At 42.3% G+C, this 19,953-nt stretch overlaps 1 protein-coding gene across 1 annotated transcript; it reads left to right on the top strand.

Moving 5' to 3' along the window:
* The first annotated feature begins 260 nt into the window (after positions 1-260).
* Positions 261-16,135, top strand: LOC135078230 (uncharacterized). The gene is made up of 6 exons (XM_063972828.1): positions 261-390; positions 627-773; positions 1,304-1,527; positions 4,226-4,351; positions 10,965-14,285; positions 15,904-16,135. The coding sequence occupies exons 1-6, from the start codon at positions 282-284 to the stop codon at positions 15,976-15,978; spliced, it is 4,002 nt and encodes a 1,333-aa protein (XP_063828898.1). The 5' UTR covers positions 261-281; the 3' UTR covers positions 15,979-16,135.
* The last annotated feature ends 3,818 nt before the right edge of the window (positions 16,136-19,953 follow it).

Below are 19,953 nucleotides of genomic sequence, written 5' to 3'. Positions count from 1 at the left end.
TTTTTTTTGTGGGCAATTTGTTGATTGTTGAAATGTTTTTGTTGTGTAAAGCAAAACACGCACCGGAGATCTGACTTAATGATAGCGGAAACTTGTGCAGATTACCAAATTAAATAATATGAGGGGTAAAAATTATGGTATTAAAAAACCAACAAACAAATTCAATAACGTTATCTGTTATTTTATCGAACGTTTTGACTTCACACTTTTTCCCATCACTCAGACACTCACCACTTATACTCTCTAATCTGTGACACTCACTGAGTCCTTTCAAAACCAAAATGGCGCTCAATCTAGTTGTCAAGGTTCATCCTGTTGTTTTATTTCAAATTGTGGATGCTTACGAGCGTCGAAATGCAGATTCCCATCGAGTTATCGGTACCTTATTGGGTAAGCTAATAAATAATACCACATACTTTGAACTTTGGGGAGCATACTTTAATTTTCATGCCGACGTCATGTGGATATTCTTAAAAAATTTCTTTTGATTCCTGAGTTACTATGTGAATTTATGTTCTAACTAGCTAATGACGCTTGTATTTATCCAAATCAAGCTGTTTCTAAGTCGGTAGAAGCTGTTTAAAGAGGTTTTACATGTGTGTAGAGAGGTTATGTTTTGGTTGTAGGGACGTCAGACAAGGGGGTTGTGGAAGTGACCAACTGCTTCTGCGTGCCTCACAAGGAACATGCCGACCAAGTTGAAGCCGAACTCAACTATGCTATGGATGTATATGAGCTCAACCGACGGGTAAATGCTTCAGAAAGTATTGTTGGTGAGTACCATCAAAGTTGTGCACAGATCAATAATATTCTTATTTGTATTCTTCACTTGCCTGCTCTCTGATATTCCATCCTTAACATTTATAATTGAGTTCAGAGCATAGAATTGGCAATAGGGCACTAAAAAATAAGTGCAGTAGTAAGTGTGAGTGAGTGTATTTCTTTAATTTCTTTTAGAGATATATTACAACAAGGTGCTGTAACCACATTTGTTTACGTCTATTAACACCCACAAATTAAAGTGAGATTTCATATAAATAGCAAGATTTGTTTGTTATTAACTGTCGTTGGGCTGTTACAGGCTGCTAGCTTGTATGAAAAATGGTCTTGCCTATCTCCCTCAATCTAACACAAGTGTACCTATGTTATTTCTCCCTTTCATCGCCAATTTAAGGCCGGTTATGCTAGATAAATAAATAAAATCATTTATGGCAAATACATTTTATTATCGGCTGTTGCTCCACAAACATGATGTTCAGTTTAGTTGTGGATGCACTATATTTTCACATCTGCTCTCTCCCAGGCTGGTGGGCGACGGGCAACGAGGTGACGAACCACTCGTCGGTGATCCACGAGTACTACTCGCGCGAGTGCCGCGAGCCCGTGCACGTGACGCTGGACACCAGCCTGAGCGGCGCGCGCATGGGGCTGCGGGCCTACGTGTGCGTGGCGCTGGGCGTGCCGCGCGGCAAGCAGGGCTGCATGTTCACGCCCATCGACGTCTCGCTCACCAGCTACGAGCCCGAGGTGGGTGACGTCACAGGTCGCGGACACAGGCCGAGACATTCAGTCATAGAAGTTTGGATTGGTGGCATGCATATTACAGTTTTAGATGACCTACACTGAACCGTCCCAGCTATGACATTGTCAGGAGGGCTATACTATCAACGCTTGTTAGTTTTTGATTTTTTCCGTTTCAAAATCTTTGGATTATATCCTAGTATAGTTATGAGCCCACCATATATTTATGCAGTTCTGACTATATTAAGTGTATGATATACTAGAAAAAGCTTATTCAGTAATCATTATTAATTCTTACTAGCTTTCCGCCCGCGGCTTCGCCCGCGTGTAATTTTGTCTGTCACAGAAAAACAATATCGCGCGCGTATTTGCTCACCGTTTAGACCTACCCTGGACTACGACAAACATTTTAAAACCAAAATCAGCTCAATCGGCCCAGCCGTTCTCGAGTTTTAATCAGACTAACGAACATCAATTCATTTTTATTTTTAACTAGCTTTCCGCCCGCGGCTTGGCCCGCGTGTAATTTTGTCTGTCACAAAAAAACAATATCGCGCGCGTATTTGCTCACCGTTTAGACCTACCCTGGACTACGACAAACATTTTAAAACCAAAATCAGCTCAATCGGCCCAGCCGTTCTCGAGTTATAATCAGACTAACGAACTTCATTTTTATTTATACAGGGTGTCCCGTAATGTAACGTCAAGCCGGAACTGGGTGTTGAGGCAAGTTGTGCTGGTTATCAGAAAAATATAAAAAAAAATCTATGAGGCATATTTCAAAAATAATAGGCATTTAAAAAAAATCAAAAAATTCTACTCCAGGTGACGGTCTTTTTGCTCGTGTTGCCACAAATCTTCACTTTTTCCAAATTTTTTTTTTGTTATGTAACCCTGAATAATGCTTTTCTAAATTGTTATCAAAATTACAAAACCAGCTGCTCCAGCTAGGATGAAAAAAATACATTATTCCCAAAAAAATTTTCAAAATAAAAATTTTGCCTAGTTTAAACTGACTGTACTGAAAAAAAAATGTACTACGCGAGTGTGGCAAGTGACGTCATAATTTGGCGCATTTAGTAAGGATTCCAAAATGGTATAACACTTGGTAAATTTTTGCTATAATTGTCGACAATTTTTGTTTTTTTGGAAATAGTCCCGTTTTTAACTTTATCTACCTTGGTTAAAAATTATTATTCTAATGTGCCCAAAATTCAAGTTTCTGTGACTGACTACCGTACAGCCAGTCACAGAAACTTTTGTCACCATGACAGTAATTAGTAGTTGACATACTGTGACAAAAGTCACCCTTGCGCGCGCGCCTTTACTACCTGCTCTGCCTGCACTTGTACTTGGTAACAGGGATAATAAGGATATGAAGTTTCGGTTATGGATACGGTTACGGATATTAGAATAATATTATACCGGTTTCGGTTACGGTCACGGATATGAAATCATTTCAGATTATCCGAAAGTCTCGGATAATTTCGGTTACGGAATTATTAGAATTTCAAAAATGTAGGTATAATACAAATAGCAAGATGCTGCGTGAGCGTGACCCACATAGCTACTTCATGTACCAACTAAGACGACACCTATGTATGATAAAGGTAAAACAGGCTGGCATATTAGATGGTGCCAGCGAATGCCAGACAAGTTGGTAACAAATATTAAGATTTAAGGTACAATTCCAAGACGGGCCGCAGACCGCAAACTGCAACCGCAAACTGCAAAACTATGAAATCGGCAGCGCGGCATTGCAGCTGCGGCGTGTATACTGCAGATTTCATAGAGTTTTGCAGTTTGGCCTTTATCCGAAACTATCCGTAACTTTTTAATCAGTTTCGGTTACGGTTATGGACATTTTTTTATTTCGGATATCCGATAGTTTCGGTTACGGTAACGGATATCCATGACATCCCTGCTTGGTAAGATGGCCCTCTCCGTCCCGCTCATACCTTTTAAAATGGCTTCTCCACTTCACTTAAGCCAGAAACTTGAATTTTGGGCACATTAGAATAATATTTTTAACCAAGGTAGATAAAGTTAAAAACGGGATTATTTCCAATAAACAAAAATTGTCGACAATTACAGCAAGATTTTACAAAGTGTTATACCATTTTGGAATCCTTACTAAATGCGCCAAATTATGACGTCACTTGCCACACTCGCGTAGTACAATTTTTTTTCAGTACAGTCAGTTTAAACTAGGCAAAATTTTTATTTTGAAATTTTTTTTGGGAATAATGTATTTTTTTCATCCAAGTTGGAGCAGCTGGTTTTGTAATTTTGATAACAATTTAGAGAAGCATTATTCAGGGTTACATAACAAAAGAAAAATTTGGAAAAAGTGAAGATTTGTGGCAACACGAGTAAAAGGACCGTCACCTGGAGTAGAATTTTTTGATTTTTTTTAAATGCCTATTATTTTTAAAATATGCCACATAGTTTTTTTTTTATATTTTTCTGATAACCAGCACAACTTGCCTCAACACCCAGTTCCGGCTTGACGTTACATTACGGGACACCCTGTATAGATTAAAGAACCAAAATTAGCTCAATCGGCCCAGCCGTTCTCAAGTTTTAATCAGACTAACGAACATCAATTCATTTTTATTTATATAGATTAGATCCCTTAATTTGAAAGAGGTATTTCAATCTGCCATTACAATTTGAGCCTTAACACCGTATGGTAACCTTCCAGATCGTGGGGCTGAACCTGTGCCAGAAGACGATGGGCGGCGGCGGGCGCTCGCGGCAGGTGCAGCCTGCCATGGACCTGGCGCAGGTTGCCGACGCCGCCGCCAAGCTCTCCTCGCTGCTCGAGCAGGTAACGTCTTGTTGAGGTTAATCCACACTGCGTTTGTAATGAGGGCAAGCAGTCTTACTTGCTTTTAGATAAATGGTTACTACGCTGTAATTGATTGAACTATCTTATTAGATAGACAGACATAGATTTTTTGGGAAGGCGCTGGATGCAGGCCGCTACCAACCGTGCGATGTGGAAGTCATTGGGGGAGGCCTATGTTCACCAGTGGACGTCCTATGGCTGAAATGATGATGATGATGATGACATAGATTTTTTTGCATGCAGGTAACGTCTTGTTCATGTTCATCCACACTGCATTAGTCATCGAGGGCAAGCAGTCTTACTTGCTTTTAGATAAGTGATTACTACGCTGTAATTGATTGAACTATCTTATTAGATAGACAGACATAGATTTTTTTGCATGCAGGTAACGTCTTGTTCATGTTCATCCACACTGCGTTTGTAATGAGGGCTATCGTTTTAGCGCTCACCAGTTAGCGCCACTGTAGAGTAAGGTCCTGTCACTTGCTAGTAGCGAAGACAGTGGCGCCAACTGGTGAGCGCTAAAGTGGTAGGAGGACTATCGCATTTGCACTCATCAAGATGGCGCCACTGTAGAGTAAGGTCCTGTCACTTGCTAGTAGCGAAGACAGTGGCACCAACTGGTGAGCGCTAAAGTGGTAGGAGGACTCGCATTTGCACTCATCAAGATGGCGCCACTGTAGAGTAAGGTCCTGTCAATCGCCAGGGGTACCAACTGTTATGTATAAAAACGATAGCCCTCATTGAGGGCAAGCAGTCTTACTTCCTTTTAGATATGTGATTACTATGCTGTAATTGTTTGAACTATACTTATTAGATAGACAGACATAGATTTTTTGCATTGCTACTAAATAATAAATGCTTCATTTAATAATATCGTTTATTAGTCAGTGAATATATTGTACGAGGTGTGTTCAAAAAGTAAGGTGACCTCAAATTTCGCGGGCAACGTACTTTCGATTATCGATTTTTTTGTTTTGTTATGTTGGTACTATTAGAGGCCGGTCGAACTATTCTCATAAATAAAACACTGGATACTTAACTTTCCCATTATATTGCCTTATTTTAGATACAATTCAGCACTTAGCACAAAAGCGCGCGGAGTCATCTCCGCGCGTCCCTCTATTCTGACGTTTGATTCTCGTGTGACATTGACAATACGTCAATGTCACTATGACAGCAGCTCATTGGCTATAACGATACCGCTATTTTAACGTTTTATATTTTTCACAATTAACAGTTCGGCCTTCCTGCAATTCCTTCGCCCTCGAAGGTCTGCTCATGGCACACTTGACGCCTCGTATTGGGATCCAGCTGAGCACCTGGCTAGATCCACTCTGCCTTCTCCACCACCATTCGCACGACACGCTGACCACCTTTGGTTCTGCTGAAACGAGAAATCATCACACAATACATCTATATCATCGTCACACGGTACATCTATATCATCACATAGTACATCTATATCATCATCACACAGTACATCTATGTCATCATTACACAGCACATCCATATCATCTAGAAGCTCAGCGTGCTCCTCAATCAGTAGCGCCACGCTAATGGTCATACAGACGCTATCACAATTATCTCTTCGTTCAATATTTTAGAATCAGCTGCTTCAATAATGACAATAATGTCGATCACACACATGCCATCTTAATCTAGGCACCATAGCTCATATGCCCAAAATGTTACCACCGACGAAACTCATCTTTTGATGCCCAATTAGGCCTTTATCCAAGGTTTCTATCAAGTTTGTTCAACCACCACAAAAATACAACTTATTGGTTCCGATAAACTCCAAATCATAGAACTGTAACCCATTCTACTTCCAAGAATGGAAAGAACCCTCACTGTTGATGAGCAGTGGACTGCATGTTCGTGGGCTAGGAACCGGCATAAATCTTGAAGGCAGAGTACTTGTTGTAGACAGCTTTATTTCTGAGTTCTTCACTTTTTCTTTTCGACCACTTTGATTTCTTAACTCGCTTCTTATCTGAATTAAACTAGTCAGCTGGAATGCCCTGCTCCCTATTTTATACTCTTCCCTTTCTCTCGCGATATTGCCATCTCTGTCTCTCATGTTCAGAATATTCAGAATATTCAAAGCGAGAGGTCCGATGTGACCGTCTCGTTATCCTCGATCTTCCCAGTGACGAGATGCAGTGTTGCTCGATTGTCACGTCATCGTCCTTGCCTTCTTGCCGTGGCCATCCAGACTTCGGTCTTCTGAGGAACGACGGCCCTTGGAACAACAGACTCATCCTCTTCCGATGTAGGCACGTATCCCGCTCTCGACGCCACGTCGGCTACGTTCAAGTGAGTGGGTACTCAAACGCTACTCCGACGGCCTTGTCTCCTCGGTGATCTCTTCAAGTCGATGCGCTCCGTAGGGTGTATAGCGGCGGCTTCCGTTCCGCAGCCAATGCAGCACAGTTTAGGAGTCACTCCAGTAGATAGTGTCTTCTACAGGCAGCCGATGCACTTCCGTTCATGCTGCTTGTAGCTCCAACCTCGATATCGTTTGTGTCTTCACTGGAGCCACTTTGGCACGCGCAGCTACCAGCACAACTTCCGCGTCCTTCCTGTCGTTGTAAGCGAGGTGCCAATACGCAACGGCGGCGTAGGCTTCCTCGCCTGCATCGCAGAAGATGTGCAGCTCTCGGAGTTTCATTTATCTCCCCCCCGTAGTAGTATCGAGGAATACGCAGTCTCTTCATAATCTGCAGGTCTGACAGCCATTTCTCGAAGTATGCTGCGACGTCTTCCAGCACGGGCTCGTCCCATCCGGTCTTGAGGCGCCACTGCTTTTCAGGAGCTTCTAGGGGAGTCGCTCCTTTCTTCGCGCGCCTGCCGCTCGGGGCGACTGCTAGCAGCCTGTCGTCGTTGCTGTTCCAGTTCCGGACATGGAAGACCGCCTTCCTGTGGTCTTCGTCCACTTGAAAAATCACTTCTTTGCTTGCTCGATGTCGTTGAAGCTTTCCACGAAGTCACCACTACAGCGCCCGGCGTATGCCTTTCTCAGTAGGTTCTCCATTTGCTCATGATACTGCCTCTTCTCTTCGGTATTATTCAGAATTAATTTAGAACATTGTGAAATCCTGACGTAATTATAATGAAGTTATACAATGCAATACAAATAAAATAAATACTATCGGACCTAAATGATTTATGGGATTGGTTATGGTTCTTTTAACATTTTCTCTTTAAACCCAAACAGATTAGGCCATTCCACACAGTTTGCGCCTCGCCACACAGCCCTATGATGTCGCTACACAAGCCAAAACATCATAGTTCATGATGTCTCCCACACAAGACACGACATCTTCACAATTCCTGATGTCACACCAGACATCCCACTCAGAATGACAATGTCCACACAGTTTCAAGACAATGCCACATGTCCTCCTCACACAGCTATCAGGACATCCATCTCACACAAAATGACAAAGTCCACCCAGTTTCATGACAATGCCCACTGGTGTATGATCCTCACATAGTACATCATACCCCTATTATTATTATTATTATCAAACCATTCCCATAATCACAACATCATAAGAAATTTGCTAAAATTATCTTTATTTAAATAATAAAATATTTCAATGTAAACTCTAAAATATTAAGATGAATAACACAACTACATAAATCATCATCAATAATGCCAGTAATAAACAGTGAAACAAATTATGCTTAACATTGTGTCTTAGTGAACACAAATTTGCTTCACACACAAATGCAACTTTATCATAATAAACTTACTGTTATTGTTGTGTTGACAGCAATACACTTCCAACTATTATCTTTGGAAACTGCACATACTTCCATGAACTTACCATTCTCAAATAGGAACAAGCATTCATGGAAATATCCAAGAACTTTAATTTAACAAGTACAATACTTCTCTTCTCATGCTTGGCCAAAATTCACCCACAATGCAACTGACTTCATATTCAAGTATCTGTTGTTAACCCAGTCATTACAGGGAAGCACACAACACAATCATCACCAATATAAACTTTATTTGATCACTGCTAGTACTTTGCTCCATTGATACCATTATTCAAAAACATAACCCTCCTTCTGGCGCAGTCGGGTAAATAGCTAACTTTCGCACAGTACAGTAGTATACCACACAATAGGCCAATGCTTATGACCAATGATAAGCATTTATTTCTATTCAAACACATAATTAACTCTCTTATTCACCATTATTAATAATAACTTTTTGCTTAAGACTGTTAGCGGCAGTTGGGAAGTTCTAAAGTCTAGCAGGAGACTGTAGCCAATTTATTATTACAATCTGTTCACACTCAAGTTAATTGTATGCAATTTCATGCCAATGACAAGAATAAGCACAGTTAAACAACCAAGCCGCAGTGGCACTGCTAGTCTCAGCTCAACCCTTGCAATAAAACATTAATTCAACTCACCAAATATCACAGCTGATTCCTTTTGTATTACATTTTCACTCACCAAATATCACAGCTGATGCCCTTTTGTATTGCATTACCTTCTGTCCAACTCCAAATCACTTATGTGAAGTACCCTTGTTCAGTGTTCAGCTTCACTCAGGTATTGCACTTGACTGATTTGCTCACCACAGGGCCAACCCGCAGACAGATAAGTCACCATATCTAAAACTCAAGTCAAATCTAAAAATATGCACACACAACATGCTACAACCAGTAACCTTTTTATTAAACAGCTAATAAATAACCTCAAGATTAAAATCATTTTCACCATGTGGGAAGAATAACCAACAATAATGGCTGGTACACAAGAATACTCTTTAAGTTAAATGTACCACATTCTATTTTTTTTTTTTTTTTTTAATTATAATAATTGGATAAATTTTAATCACCCACACTAATTTTCAATTTTAGTGATACAACCCAAATCACTACTGGCAGCAGAAATTAATTGATAAGTTGGAAAAGTTCAATATTAACATTATCTTAACTCAAAATATAGCATCATGTAACATAATAATAATTATGTTTCACAATAATTGAAGTATCAATCACTATAAGAGTACCAAAAATACACCACATGTTCAACGGCATAATTGGCTGCTTTACTTAATTTCAATTTACAAATTAAGCTATTTAATAGATTTTATCTCATCTTATAGTGCTCAACATCAAGAAAGAAACATCATGATACTAAAACTGGTTTACACAACACAGACCTTAGCTTCAATTTACTTGAATAAAACTAATTTTATTAATTCTTCTCCAAAATAATGCCAAGAGGTTACTCGGGCATGATCACCAAACTTATTTAATTTATCTGACCAAATTCTATCTATTCTTTATAGATTTTAAATCTCAACAAGTTATTCTTTGCAGAATGTAAACATGAACAAATGAACACCGTTCAATTTAATTTGATTTACTAAAATAGTTTATTAGGCATTGCAATTAAAGTGAGCACATACCATAGCTTTTACACACATTCCTGGCATTATCAGTAAAGACTGACAATACCTATAACATTTGTTGCATAATTCACTTCCATGCATTATTTTACTCAAAAGGAAATGTGTTAATATTGTTGCTGTTGGAATAATCGATAATAATAATGAATCGTACCTGGTCTGGGGCCATCGTTAATCAAGTTGTTCACCACTTACGTGACCACAAGCCAAGTTACGGAAGGAGCATCTTCATCATTCGAGTCCATCATTTCTCGTACATAAATAGTTTTCTGCATCTCACATAGTTGTCAGCGTGGTTTCCATGACATTCTCTCTTCATCATATTCCATTAAAACCTTAGAACCGTGGGCGTTTTGTGTTAATATTCGTGACAAATCACACGAAACATTGGTCACCTGGAACACTTTGAAATCACGTTACTATCATAGGTTTCAGATCTCACTTCTGAACTATTAGAGGCCGGTCGAACTATTCTCATAAATAAAACACTGGATACTTAACTTTCCCATTATATTGCCTTATTTTAGATACAATTCAGCACTTAGCACAAAAGCGCGCGGAGTCATCTCCGCGCGTCCCTCTATTCTGACGTTTGATTCTCGTGTGACATTGACAATACGTCAATGTCACTATGACAGCAGCTCATTGGCTATAACGATACCGCTATTTTAACGTTTTATATTTTTCACAATTAACAGTACATAACGGTGTTACTTTGAAGGGGACAACATAAATATTGATAAATAAATTAATATTTTTTCTTAAGAATACAAAGTCACCTTACTTTTTGAACACACCTCGTATATTAAAGCCCGGTCGCCGAACACGTAGAATTTCGTCCAATGACCCCAAGCTCATCCTTATCGCTCGCGCGTAATTATATTGCTGTCGCGACTGTGCGACGGGCGGCCGCATTTAGTGTGCGAGTCATTAGTACCCGTTCGCGGGAGATGCCTGGATGCGAGTGGCGCAGGACCTGACTTTGTGGAAATCCTTGGGGGAGGCCTTTGTCCAGCAGTGGTCGCCTTTCGGCTGATACGAACGAACCCGTTCACCTAATAAATTATCTATCTTGTCCATGAAGTTTTCAAAAGATTCTTGTCGCAATAGTTTCTCAGGGTAGTTGAGGCATAATAAATCTAATGGTTTCAGGTGCTGCAATACGTTGAAGACGTGCTAGCGGAGCGCGTGGTGGGCAACAACGCGGCCGGCCGCCAGCTGCTCGAGCTGGTCAGCTCGCTGCCCAACCTGGCCGCCGACACCTTCACCGACGCCTTCGCCTCCAGCGTCAAGGACCTGCTCATGGTGCGTGTACACTCCACATCTCTAGTGAGCTCGCTGCCCAACCTGGCCGCCGACACCTTCACCGACGCCTTCGCCTCCAGCGTCAAGGACCTGCTCATGGTGCGTGTACACTCCACATCTCTAGTGAGCTCGCTGCCCAACCTGGCCGCCGACACCTTCACCGACGCCTTCGCCTCCAGCGTCAAGGACCTGCTCATGGTGCGTGTACACTCCACATCTCTAGTGAGCTCGCTGCCCAACCTGGCCGCCGACACCTTCACCGACGCCTTCGCCTCCAGCGTCAAGGACCTGCTCATGGTGCGTGTACACTCCACATCTCTAGTGAGCTCGCTGCCCAACCTGGCCGCCGACACCTTCACCGACGCCTTCGCCTCCAGCGTCAAGGACCTGCTCATGGTGCGTGTACACTCCACATCTCTAGTGAGCTCGCTGCCCAACCTGGCCGCCGACACCTTCACCGACGCCTTCGCCTCCAGCGTCAAGGACCTGCTCATGGTGCGTGTACACTCCACATCTCTAGTGAGCTCGCTGCCCAACCTGGCCGCCGACACCTTCACCGACGCCTTCGCCTCCAGCGTCAAGGACCTGCTCATGGTGCGTGTACACTCCACATCTCTAGTGAGCTCGCTGCCCAACCTGGCCGCCGACACCTTCACCGACGCCTTCGCCTCCAGCGTCAAGGACCTGCTCATGGTGCGTGTACACTCCACATCTCTAGTGAGCTCGCTGCCCAACCTGGCCGCCGACACCTTCACCGACGCCTTCGCCTCCAGCGTCAAGGACCTGCTCATGGTGCGTGTACACTCCACATCTCTAGTGAGCTCGCTGCCCAACCTGGCCGCCGACACCTTCACCGACGCCTTCGCCTCCAGCGTCAAGGACCTGCTCATGGTGCGTGTACACTCCACATCTCTAGTGAGCTCGCTGCCCAACCTGGCCGCCGACACCTTCACCGACGCCTTCGCCTCCAGCGTCAAGGACCTGCTCATGGTGCGTGTACACTCCACATCTCTAGTGAGCTCGCTGCCCAACCTGGCCGCCGACACCTTCACCGACGCCTTCGCCTCCAGCGTCAAGGACCTGCTCATGGTGCGTGTACACTCCACATCTCTAGTGAGCTCGCTGCCCAACCTGGCCGCCGACACCTTCACCGACGCCTTCGCCTCCAGCGTCAAGGACCTGCTCATGGTGCGTGTACACTCCACATCTCTAGTGAGCTCGCTGCCCAACCTGGCCGCCGACACCTTCACCGACGCCTTCGCCTCCAGCGTCAAGGACCTGCTCATGGTGCGTGTACACTCCACATCTCTAGTGAGCTCGCTGCCCAACCTGGCCGCCGACACCTTCACCGACGCCTTCGCCTCCAGCGTCAAGGACCTGCTCATGGTGCGTGTACACTCCACATCTCTAGTGAGCTCGCTGCCCAACCTGGCCGCCGACACCTTCACCGACGCCTTCGCCTCCAGCGTCAAGGACCTGCTCATGGTGCGTGTACACTCCACATCTCTAGTGAGCTCGCTGCCCAACCTGGCCGCCGACACCTTCACCGACGCCTTCGCCTCCAGCGTCAAGGACCTGCTCATGGTGCGTGTACACTCCACATCTCTAGTGAGCTCGCTGCCCAACCTGGCCGCCGACACCTTCACCGACGCCTTCGCCTCCAGCGTCAAGGACCTGCTCATGGTGCGTGTACACTCCACATCTCTAGTGAGCTCGCTGCCCAACCTGGCCGCCGACACCTTCACCGACGCCTTCGCCTCCAGCGTCAAGGACCTGCTCATGGTGCGTGTACACTCCACATCTCTAGTGAGCTCGCTGCCCAACCTGGCCGCCGACACCTTCACCGACGCCTTCGCCTCCAGCGTCAAGGACCTGCTCATGGTGCGTGTACACTCCACATCTCTAGTGAGCTCGCTGCCCAACCTGGCCGCCGACACCTTCACCGACGCCTTCGCCTCCAGCGTCAAGGACCTGCTCATGGTGCGTGTACACTCCACATCTCTAGTGAGCTCGCTGCCCAACCTGGCCGCCGACACCTTCACCGACGCCTTCGCCTCCAGCGTCAAGGACCTGCTCATGGTGCGTGTACACTCCACATCTCTAGTGAGCTCGCTGCCCAACCTGGCCGCCGACACCTTCACCGACGCCTTCGCCTCCAGCGTCAAGGACCTGCTCATGGTGCGTGTACACTCCACATCTCTAGTGAGCTCGCTGCCCAACCTGGCCGCCGACACCTTCACCGACGCCTTCGCCTCCAGCGTCAAGGACCTGCTCATGGTGCGTGTACACTCCACATCTCTAGTGAGCTCGCTGCCCAACCTGGCCGCCGACACCTTCACCGACGCCTTCGCCTCCAGCGTCAAGGACCTGCTCATGGTGCGTGTACACTCCACATCTCTAGTGAGCTCGCTGCCCAACCTGGCCGCCGACACCTTCACCGACGCCTTCGCCTCCAGCGTCAAGGACCTGCTCATGGTGCGTGTACACTCCACATCTCTAGTGAGCTCGCTGCCCAACCTGGCCGCCGACACCTTCACCGACGCCTTCGCCTCCAGCGTCAAGGACCTGCTCATGGTGCGTGTACACTCCACATCTCTAGTGAGCTCGCTGCCCAACCTGGCCGCCGACACCTTCACCGACGCCTTCGCCTCCAGCGTCAAGGACCTGCTCATGGTGCGTGTACACTCCACATCTCTAGTGAGCTCGCTGCCCAACCTGGCCGCCGACACCTTCACCGACGCCTTCGCCTCCAGCGTCAAGGACCTGCTCATGGTGCGTGTACACTCCACATCTCTAGTGAGCTCGCTGCCCAACCTGGCCGCCGACACCTTCACCGACGCCTTCGCCTCCAGCGTCAAGGACCTGCTCATGGTGCGTGTACACTCCACATCTCTAGTGAGCTCGCTGCCCAACCTGGCCGCCGACACCTTCACCGACGCCTTCGCCTCCAGCGTCAAGGACCTGCTCATGGTGCGTGTACACTCCACATCTCTAGTGAGCTCGCTGCCCAACCTGGCCGCCGACACCTTCACCGACGCCTTCGCCTCCAGCGTCAAGGACCTGCTCATGGTGCGTGTACACTCCACATCTCTAGTGAGCTCGCTGCCCAACCTGGCCGCCGACACCTTCACCGACGCCTTCGCCTCCAGCGTCAAGGACCTGCTCATGGTGCGTGTACACTCCACATCTCTAGTGAGCTCGCTGCCCAACCTGGCCGCCGACACCTTCACCGACGCCTTCGCCTCCAGCGTCAAGGACCTGCTCATGGTGCGTGCACTACACTCCACATCTCTAGTGAGCTCGCTGCCCAACCTGGCCGCCGACACCTTCACCGACATACGGAAATACTTCACTACAGTATTGGCTCTGTGCACGATTACAGCGCCAACTAGCGTCCACAACTTTGTGGGCTCTGTCACATTGACATTTAGGTCGTATATTTGTGAAAAAATATCGAAATGAAAAATAACAAATATTTTCGACTAATAAATTGTTGTGATACCACGATTTGGGTGGAAAAAAGGTTTTGAAATCATTTTGGTCATTCAAATCAAATGAGGTAAGTCCAAAAAGTGTGTTTAATTTTGATTGTGTCAGGGTTTGTTTACTTCATTTATAGTTGTAGTTTTACAGTAAAACAAAAAGAAAAACTACTTTAATGGTTTCATTATATAACAGTAAATATATTTAAATGTTCTTGTATCGCTAGTAATAAATTAAATATCGTTTTCAGATCGAAATTAGTATTGTTTTGAAGACCGGGTTTGTGAGTGTTACAATATCAAATTCCAACCACAAACCGTATTTAAAGGAAAGTTGTTGGTATTGGCTGGACAAGTCCGAGATGTAGAAGAATTAAGAACAAAACAAGGGCAGAGTTCAATAATTCACGCTCTCATCATAAGGCAAACATCTGTGTACAACAACTACTGTGACTCATTTTTGTACTACCACGTTGTATAGTCTAGTTATTTCCAAACTGTGAACGGCTATTAAACCAGCCCTATCGAAATACAGTCTACTCTTTTATTTAAGTTCCCAGTAGGACCCTTTTCATGCGATTAATTAATGATATTAAAATGTATTATGTAGAATCGCTTTGCCATTGACAGATACATCTAATGACAGAGCTTACATTATTTCTACTTTTGACCACCATGAGCGCTGCGATAGATTATGTTACCCCCACCTAGTACTTCGCACCCAGCGAATACCGAGCAGCGCAATACTTGTTAAAAGTCGCGCCGTTTTCTTTTAGTTAAATGCTTATTAGTCATCTATTTGAAAATTTATATCGTTCGTTCGTTTCAGTCAAATGACGTCCATTGCTGGACAAAGGCCTCCCCCAAGGTTTTCCACAATGAACGGTCCTGCGCTGCCCGCATCCAGTATGGCTAGCATAAAAGTTTCGAGTTCAAATCGTTTGCGTATTCGAATCATCGCCATCAAGATTTAGCACGAAAACTAGAACAGTGCCTTTGTGAACGCGTCCTTTACCAGAACGTCGGTCCACCTAGTAGGAGGCCTGCCCACGCTACTACTTCCAGCCCGTGGTCCTTACTCGAGAACTTTTCTGTTTTCTGAGAATACTTGCTATGCCCTTACAGGGTGCATGTGATGTACTACCCTACCATTTACCAACTGTCAAACCACACATGTAATGCAACAAATGATTTGATTTGCCCCAACGCCCAACGGCCATCGTATCTACGAGCTATTTGCCCCGCCCACTGCCACTTGATTACTAATATTCCAGTATTAACACATTATTATTGTTATTTTCCAGGTGGTGACACTAGCCCAGCTGATCAAAACACAACTGCAACTGAACGAGAAATTGACTCTGCTCACCTCAACGTAATTTGTGCTCGGCTGGTGGATCATTGTATGTATTGTAATATTATTATTACCGAATAAAATTGAGGAACTATCAGAAACAGTGAGAAGTGAAAGTCACATAGTGGTATTATTTGATTAAAACCACATATTTTTATTGAATAAAGTGATTCTACACAATACATGTAACATTTTTTATTTTTATGGTGTCCAACCATTACTTCTAGGAAATTAAAGTACAAGTAAATTGATAACATTTTATTATAAATCAAACTAAACATTACAACAAAATGTACATTACATTAAAAGCTTTTTTACAATTTGGCGCATTTTGAGCATTTAAAAGTATTTTTTATGATTGTTGATTCTATTATCGTATGAATAATTTTTTTAGGAATAAAGCCACAAACTTCACTAATCAGTTGTTATATTTTTCACTTTCATTTTATTTTCATTGTAGTTTAAGGCCAGCAATACACGGACAGCTCCAGTAGTTAGAGATCAACATACACGGACTGCTCTTGCAGTCAACAGCTTGAAGCTGCCAGCGATAACTGCTCGAGCAGTTGGTATTACTGCTCAACAAATGACAAGCGCGCGCGCCGTGGAATGAAGAAAGTTGGCGGAGGTAACTGCGCGAGAGCTGTCGACAGCGCGAGCAGTCAGTGTATGGCTGGCGACTGCTTGACTGCACGATGAAAATTCACCGTGCTGTTGACCGCCCGAATCAGTTGCAACCGCTCGAGCGGTTCGTGTATGTGCGTTCATAGAACTACGCAGTTCACTGTGCAGTCGCAGCTTAAGCTGTCGACCCTGACTGCTTCAAGCGGTCCGTGTATTGCCGGCCTAATATGATGCTTTACTTGCCTTTATTCAGTCATTAATTGATTTTATTAGTGGCATTACAGTTGTAATATTCTTTATAATTTTGTTAATGAGATAAACAAAATGTATATTTTGTGTCATTCTTTTTTTTTATTATAGAGCAATGATGCTCTGCCCAGAGGATGTTTCTGGGGGTTGTATAATTTTTGCTGTTTTGTTTACATCGATTGTAGAATAGGCTAGATGACAAAATTTCAATTATTTTTCCGTCAGACAGACAATTAGAAAATATTACTCATATTTTTTATTTTCTTTCATAATTAAATAATAACAGTGCTACATCGAGTTGAAATGTCGCGTTACGTCACGCGACATTTCAACTCAATATAATACTGTAATTTATTCGATTATGAAAAAAATAAAAAAATAGGGTAAACCACCCAATTATTGGCACTTTAAGCAGTTACTTCACAAAACCGGTAAAATTTGCATGTAAAAATATGTTTTATCAAAGAAAAAAACATTTATATTGGTCTTTTAATCTTTGTAGAATATTATAAAGTACTTATCATTAATAAATTAAATCATTTATTCAATATAGCGTACCTTTTAAAAAAATACATCAAAATACCAATTCCTGGCATAGCCAAACCTTTTATTGGCAGTGATAATTACGTATTATTGTCACTGTTCTCGCAAGACTGAAAAATAGCTGCTAGGTCTTATGTACAGGTTTTAAAGAGATTCATTATAGAAATAAACAAAATAAAATCCTTTGTTATAAGAAAAGTATCATTTATTTTATAGGAACATACCATATCAGTTCAAACATTTATATTTAAATATCGATGGCTCCTACGTATACTGGCGTAAGTGAAAAAAGTAAATTTTACAGGAGAGCCATTTTAGTGGCCAGAACCATATTTTTGGGTCATATCTTCTGACCTACTAAAACGAATTTAATGAAATTTCACATTTAGCCTTAACATGTAATGCTTTTGCTACTGCTGTTATCAATTTTTATATTTTTCTTATATATTTTGAGATTTTACGCATTGCCCTTTTACGTCGGCATATTTCTATAATTTCATGTATATTGTTCAACGTAAAGAGACTTAAATGACAACGTAAATATAATATTTTAAGCGATTACTCTCTTTATTTATGCATGTAATTATTTTAATTGTTATCATGTGCTATATCAATAATAAATCAGTTAGAAAAAGTCGTTTAATGTACCGTTTTACGTTTTAACGCAAATACGCCCATATACTGTGCTCGAGATTTAGTTAGGTCTTTTACCATAATGTGTCATATTTTAAAAAAATATTAATAACTTGAAAAATCGAATTGCCTAAGGCGGGAATTGAACCCACGATGCCTTAGGCAGTTCGATTTTTTCAAGTTATTTATAATTTTCAAATTAGTTTGAGATGCGACTCTTAACGCTAAAAATTAAATAACTATATAATGTGTCATAATTTATAAATAAAACAATTTGCTAAATATTTTCATGGCTTTATTTAAGATTTGGATTATAAAAAATATATGTTTATGTAAGCAACTACTCGTATAGATTGACGAATCGTATGATTGGGCTTTATACGTGGCGTAGTTTTGCACATACGCCTATTTGCCTAAAATTTTATTTTGTATCTAATGGAAAAAAATTTTTTTTTTCTTACTGATGTTATACCTAGATTAGAGCAAAGTGAAATCATTGCTTAAATAATTGGAAAAAGGCGTAAGCGGCAGTTTCGCCCTTATACGTAGGAGCCATCGATATGGTTTTAAACTTTTCATAAACACTTATTATCAAATCTTCTTTTCTCTTCGGAAATACTTTTTCTGCTACTGATTTTTATTTTATCCAGTCAACAAAAAGCTGTTCTTCCTCGTCAGTTAAAATTGTGAGCGGACCGGGCTTAGAGCGATGATCAGGATGTTTCAATCTGAATTGTATAGTAGACCGTGGTACCACTTTCAAAGCCTTTCAAAGGCTTATTCCACTAATCCTGGGGATTAGTGAACTTTTTATTCATTAATCCCCGCTAACGCCAATGGAGCTTGTAATGGGGATTAGGTAATGAACTAAAAAGTTCATTAATTCCCATTACTTTATTTTATTTTTCTTTATTCAGAAAACTACGTTAAAAAATAAAATACTAATGTAACAATCATGTACCTTCTATTTATTATTGGATAAGAACTCACTTATTGATTATTTTTATAATCAAATTAAATTATATTTAAGCCTGAATACAAAGCTATTAATTTACACCATTTTTATCTTGTTACATCTTGGCCCAAATTTGTATGTAATCATTTCCATCTTCTTTTAAATGATGAATGGGGAATAACGATTCAATATCCATAGTGCTTTTGGTTAATCAGGTAAGTGTAAAATTTGTTTAAGTATTGTAATCTATCTTAAATTTAATTTAATTTGATAATAAAAATAATTAGTGTCCGACCGAAACTAGTTTTACGACCGAAACCGAAACCGAAAACGAATTTCGGCAACGGTGTCTATTTCGGCCGAAACCGAAACCGAAACTTCCTTACAAGGCTACGTTATTATAATCAGTCAGTCTTTAAATTTTTGCGCAACCAAACGGACACCAGGTGAGTAACTCTCTATACAGGGTGTTAGGTAAATGGGTATATGAGCCGACACTAGCCCATGTTAACATATGCATATAAATGGTATGGTGAAGTCAGAAAATTGATATCATCATTTTAACTATTTTAATTTTCATACAAATCTGATTTTATAAATTTTATTTTGTATGAACATTAAAAAAAAAATGATGATATCAAATTTCTGACTTCACCATACCATTTACATGCATATGTTAACATGGGCTAGTGTCGGCTCATATACCCATTTACCTAACACCCTGTAGAGCTGTATACATTTTGTTGGTAGCGGCGACTGGTTGCGCCGCCATGGTGTCCCGGTGAAATATAGCCCTTATAGTCTAGATTTTTTTTAATTACTCGCAATATTCAAGACATCTACATAACCCGTCCCATGGTCGGGTCTTTTACCTTAATAATTTCTCAAAACAAAATTGGTAGTACGTAATTTAGTATCTACTGTACTTGCCACTTGGATACCTTGGTGATAAATACTAAAATGAACTGTGAAACTGTGAATCCATAATATTATCAC

Source organism: Ostrinia nubilalis, chromosome 14, assembly GCF_963855985.1.
Source record: "Ostrinia nubilalis chromosome 14, ilOstNubi1.1, whole genome shotgun sequence".
NCBI classification, from domain to species: Eukaryota; Metazoa; Arthropoda; class Insecta; order Lepidoptera; family Crambidae; genus Ostrinia; species Ostrinia nubilalis.
The sequence above is the reverse complement of the archived record's forward strand: the minus strand, read 5'-3'. Positions and strand labels throughout refer to the sequence as shown.

Bases quoted from the DNA above. Each gene is read 5' to 3' on its own strand.
- LOC135078230 (XM_063972828.1), top strand. From the start codon at position 282: ATGGCGCTCAATCTAGTTGTCAAGGTTCATCCTGTTGTTTTATTTCAA. The intron at 1,528-4,225 runs GTGGGTGACGTC...GTAACCTTCCAG, and splicing joins TCACCAGCTACGAGCCCGAG to ATCGTGGGGCTGAACCTGTG. The intron at 14,286-15,903 runs GTGCGTGTACAC...GTTATTTTCCAG, and splicing joins GCGTCAAGGACCTGCTCATG to GTGGTGACACTAGCCCAGCT.